Source organism: Nanorana parkeri, unplaced genomic scaffold, assembly GCF_000935625.1.
Source record: "Nanorana parkeri isolate BGI_ZX_2015 unplaced genomic scaffold, ASM93562v1 scaffold1326, whole genome shotgun sequence".
Taxonomy (NCBI): domain Eukaryota; kingdom Metazoa; phylum Chordata; class Amphibia; order Anura; family Dicroglossidae; genus Nanorana; species Nanorana parkeri.
In genome coordinates this window covers 208,106-212,796 of record NW_017307594.1, presented here as the reverse complement: position 1 = coordinate 212,796, position 4,691 = coordinate 208,106, and the positions used below count along the sequence as shown (strand labels likewise).

Genomic DNA, 4,691 nt, shown 5'->3' with positions numbered 1-4,691 from the left:
GCTTCTTAGCCTGCATGCTAGTACAATGTGAACGTGTCTGTGTATGCGTAAGTCCATTCAAGAAAAGAACATTGGGTGGTCAGGTCATCTGCAAATGTGAAAAGGCTATCAACGTACAGAAAAAAAAAAAAAAAAAAAAAAGAATACCAGAGCCGTTATTTTTGTAGAAACAAGTCAGCTTCATTTAAATAAAACACTATATGACTTAAAAAGTTGAATAAATAGAGTTTGAGGTGAAAGATAAGAAAATCATAATCATGAATATGATTAAAAAATAGAGAACTCAACAGAAGTCCAGGATGCAACTTTTCAAAAAGTTGCTCTAGAAGGCAGCTGGAGCACACCATCGTGACGTCACTCTCCTCCGACTTCATTCGTAAGGGACCATTTTGCGCTTCTTTGCTGGTTCATCCTCCATGAGTTGAGTGTAGCTATTGAGAAAAAGTGCTGAATTGCGATGCAGGACCGCATTGTGATGCTGAATTAAGTCAGGGTCTATGAAGCTTCTTTTATGGACAGGTGGCTCTCCGTATCTGCTCGTTGAAGGTCGTGGGTGGAAACTGCTGGCAGGCGTCAACATTTTATCTTGGGACTGGCTTGCCATAGATGTCGGGATGTTGTTAATAATGGCGGGCATTTTATGTTGCATTACCTCAGTGGCAATCGGATGGCGTACATTGTTGGGCATGGTTTGCGACATTGACGGGGCTGTCAAGAGATGCTGCGGAAGTCTTTCGACCAATCTCTTTTTTGTAATATATCCTACTTTCTTCTTCGATTCAGGAAGAGATGCCCGGATTTTCATGGTCGTCATCATGGCTCGAATTTTTTGGATTCCAATTTTGGTGGAACGGTACCACTCCGAGAAGGCGGGGTTGTAGTTGACATTAGGTGCCAAGTAAAAAGGGGCATCTGGCGCCATCATGGCTCCGGGCCTAAAGCTCCTGTACTTTAAGAACGCCGTCACTGGATCTCTGTCTGGGGTATGCGGTGTCCCGTACATCCTTGGCTTTACATGTCTTACATTTTTGCGATTTTCCACCATCTCCATCTGGCGATCGGTGTACTCCAAATACTGGTTCCCTCTTGGGTCGATTTTCAGCTTGATGTCGCCCCATTGGAGGTTGTACTGCTCTTTCGTTCGAAGGGCAAAATGGATCCCGTTGTTGAAGAACACCAAGTTGAGCAAGCTCGTCGGATTGTCCATGGACAGCGTACCGCTCTTGTAGAGGTTTTCAATGTCGTCGTCGGTCAAAGCCTCCTGCCTGATCGGCGGATTGCTCTCTGCAATCTTTTTCAAAAATTTGATTTTGGCATTGAGCGACTGCTTGGTCAATGGGAAGTCCTTGCTGTTCCCGTATACGATTGTATGCATATAATTGTGTTCTTTCAGGTACCGATCAATGCTTCCCACCATGCAGCGGAGGGTGTGTGGCTCGTACTCGTTGCCGTCCTTCCTTTTCACGACTAGAAGAAATTTTGAGAGCATCGTGTCGAGCTCGGTATGAGGTATTTCTTCGACTTTACGGTTTTCGCTCATTTCACTCAAAAAATTCTGGAGCGTCTGAATGTCTGAGGTAGTTTTTCGGGCAGTGTTGATATTTTTTTGCTGCTGCTGTTGGTGGTGTTGTAGCATTTGGGTATGCTCTTGAGCGGGCGGCATTCCAAAGCGAGTCATTAACTCCATCTGACCGGGAGAGAAAGTCCTCTGCCCCATAGAGCACATTTTCACCATGCTGCTGTTGTTTAGTGTTGTGGAGGATGGAGTTCCAGTATCGGGCTGACTTTTTGGTAAAATCTGAGAACCGCTTTTACTTAGCGAAGAGCTTGCTTTTTCCTGAGGCCGAACAAGTCGCTGAAGGGGGCGAAAAAAAAACAAACCATGGTGGGCAAATGAGAAAATAGGAAACAGTCCAGTTAGAGACTTTTGGGGTGACAGTGGCCACACTTTGAACTCGCCTCTCCAGCACTCCCCCTGGGTTCCTTCCTCAAAGCTGCAACCAAGAAAATCCAGTGTAGGAGCAACGAGGGAGCAGCCATGTAACACTAGGCTCAAAAGCTGCATCATAGGAGGCCATATGCTCCCTCGTACCCAGAGGCACCGGGTATTTTGCAGTGGTGGCCAAGAAGAAATTTAGCTGGGGGGTGGCCTGGAGAAGTATAAAATGTTCAGGGGTGGGCCTTCCAAGAAAAACACAACATTTAATGCAGTTGTTTATTATTTAACAGAATATTTAATATATCAACCAATGTGAGTCCCTGAAACTGTCTTCATATCAGCCTCCTGCAATCCCTGTACAAAAACACTTAGACAAGAAAAAGAGGGAGGAGAAGCACCAAAGCAATCAGGATGACAGGGAACATGCTGGCAGAATAATAGGAGATGATCTTATTAATCTGTTGCTGTTTCTTCACTATCCAATCACAGGCCGGGGAGGGGAGGTGACCAAACTGTAGGACTTAAATGCAGCAGGAAATGGTCAGGTCGCCAAGCTGGCTGTACTCTGTGGCACAGCTGTACAGCTCTCAGGACTGGCTGCATAACATTACAAATACCAGGGCAAGTAAAACAACACCAATATATGTATTCCAACTGTGTTTTGGGTGGTTTGTCAGGAGTTAAAGGAGAACTATGGGGTTAAGGCTTTTCCCCATAGTTCTCCTTAGGGTAACGAGAGGACACAAACTAGCGTACTCCCGTCACCCTAGGCTCAGTATACCGTGAGCAGTAGCTCGCGGTATACTGAGACACCGCAGCTGAAGCGGATCCCGACAATTGTGCCGTGATCCGCCCAGCTGCGTGACTGACAGCTGGCTCTGCCTATCTAGAGGCAGAGCCAGCTGTACCCGCCTCCTCCCCCGTCCGTTACGCCAGTCAGCGCTGGAGGATCGGAGCGGGGAGGGGGGAATCCAGCCCTTCACCTGTCACGGCAGAGAGCCGTGACAGGATCGAGAGGTGAGCGAACGCCGGTATGTGTTCGCTCACCTCCCGATCTACTGAGCCGACCTGTGACAGTCTCATTGTGACAGGTGGGCTAGAACTATGAGGTGAGTGGAAAGCACTCACCTCATAGTTCTCCTTTAAGCTTCAAGGTTAAAATGGAAACTGTAATAATTTGGAGTAAATTTTTTTAAAGATTATAAACAGTTTAATATGTTGATGCTAATTATATAAAATCTTTATGCGTCCAGGAAACAGGATTTACGACACATCAGGAGGTTTTGCTAAAGAGACAGCACATGAGAAGCTGTTTACTTTCAGACTTTCTCTTTGACTAAAACTTTATACAGCGGTTTGAACACAGCAGACAGGGAAGAGAAGGGGGGGGCGGCCCTCCGCCATTTAGGCTGCATTCACACCAGCAGATGCCTACAACGCACAGCTGCTGGGGAGTGTTCCCAGGCACAGTGCTGGTGCGCCAAACCCAGCACATTGCACTATTTGTGCATTTCTTGTTAGAACTTCCCCATTTACATACCAGTGTTCAATCGGGTTGATAGTGGGGGCGGCAGGGTTGGTTTTATTTTATTGTTACTTTTATATCATCTTTAATCTTTTGTTTTTTTACTTTATCATCTATAAGTTTTTTTTTCTTCACTCAACTTCTGCTATCACAAAGCAGCTAACAAGCCCCTATGTGACAGCATTTGGAGGTGACAGGTTTTCTTTATGGAGATATCAGTGCTCTATTGGACTCCTGATGTCTCCCCTACCCTCCAATACAGACAATCGAGCACAGAACTCTGCTTGATCCATTGCTGGCTAGTACAAGTGATCTGGGAGGGGGCTGTTCAGCTATCCAGATCACGTGCCGACAAGCTGGCCCTGCCTGACATCACTGGTTGTTAGGACGCCAACGGTCCTAGCATCCAATGACTGAAGGAAGGGGGGGCCTGCACTGGCTTATGGCTGGCAGTGGATGCACAGGCCGGTGTATCCACTGCCAGCCAGCCATAGCCCAGTGCAAGACAACCCAGACAATCGCGGTCCAGACAGAATCGCCACTCTGTCCAGGTGGACCCCTGCCATGGTAGCCCGGAAAAAAAATGCTAACAAATAAGGCAGGGGCAAAACACAGGGGAGGTAAATAGTAATGGAGGGGGCAGACTATCAGACACACCAGCTATTGCACCATGGCCCCCTTGTAGATGTTTAAATCAGTGCTTCTGCTTAGGAGATGGATCCATCTATTTGTCCTGGTGACCAATGTCACTGGAACAGAAATAAAGAGGAAATCTTGCAGTCTGGTGACAACTTGCTAAAATGGGATTTTCCTCACTTTGAAGAGATTTCCTCCAACTCTCCTGTTGTGTCTACAGGGCAGGAAGTGAAGAGAAATCTCTCAAACTGTCCACAGGTGGTACAAGAAAAGAAAAACGTCTAAACCAGCGGCGAGCTGATGCTATGTGGCCCGCAGCCAGCTCACAAGTCTGGTACGCTGTCACACCACACATGTGGGAGCAGCCACGCGGTCTGCATCTCTGTCAGATGCAGACCGCATAGCTGCTTCTGTGCCGGCCCTCGGATCCTTTCGGCCGGCGTCTTCGCTAAACGCTGGATGAAAGGATTGATTAGTAAAGTCTGCAGCAGACTAATCGCCACTAGATCACCAGGGATCGATAATCGTGGCTCATAGCCTCCCCCCTGCAACAAGGTAAGCAGGAGAGGGGCTGTGTATTTAATATACATG

At 47.2% G+C, this 4,691-nt stretch overlaps 1 protein-coding gene across 1 annotated transcript in view; it reads right to left on the bottom strand.

Moving 5' to 3' along the window:
• Positions 1–201: 201 nt before the first annotated feature.
• The window catches only part of LOC108797720, a 14,648-nt gene continuing 10,158 nt past the window's right edge, over positions 202–4,691 (bottom strand). The window contains exon 8 of the mRNA XM_018569372.1: positions 202–1,855. Coding sequence (XP_018424874.1) covers positions 371–1,855 — 1,485 coding nt within the window. The 3' untranslated portion in view covers positions 202–370. The remainder of the gene's footprint in view (positions 1,856–4,691) is intronic.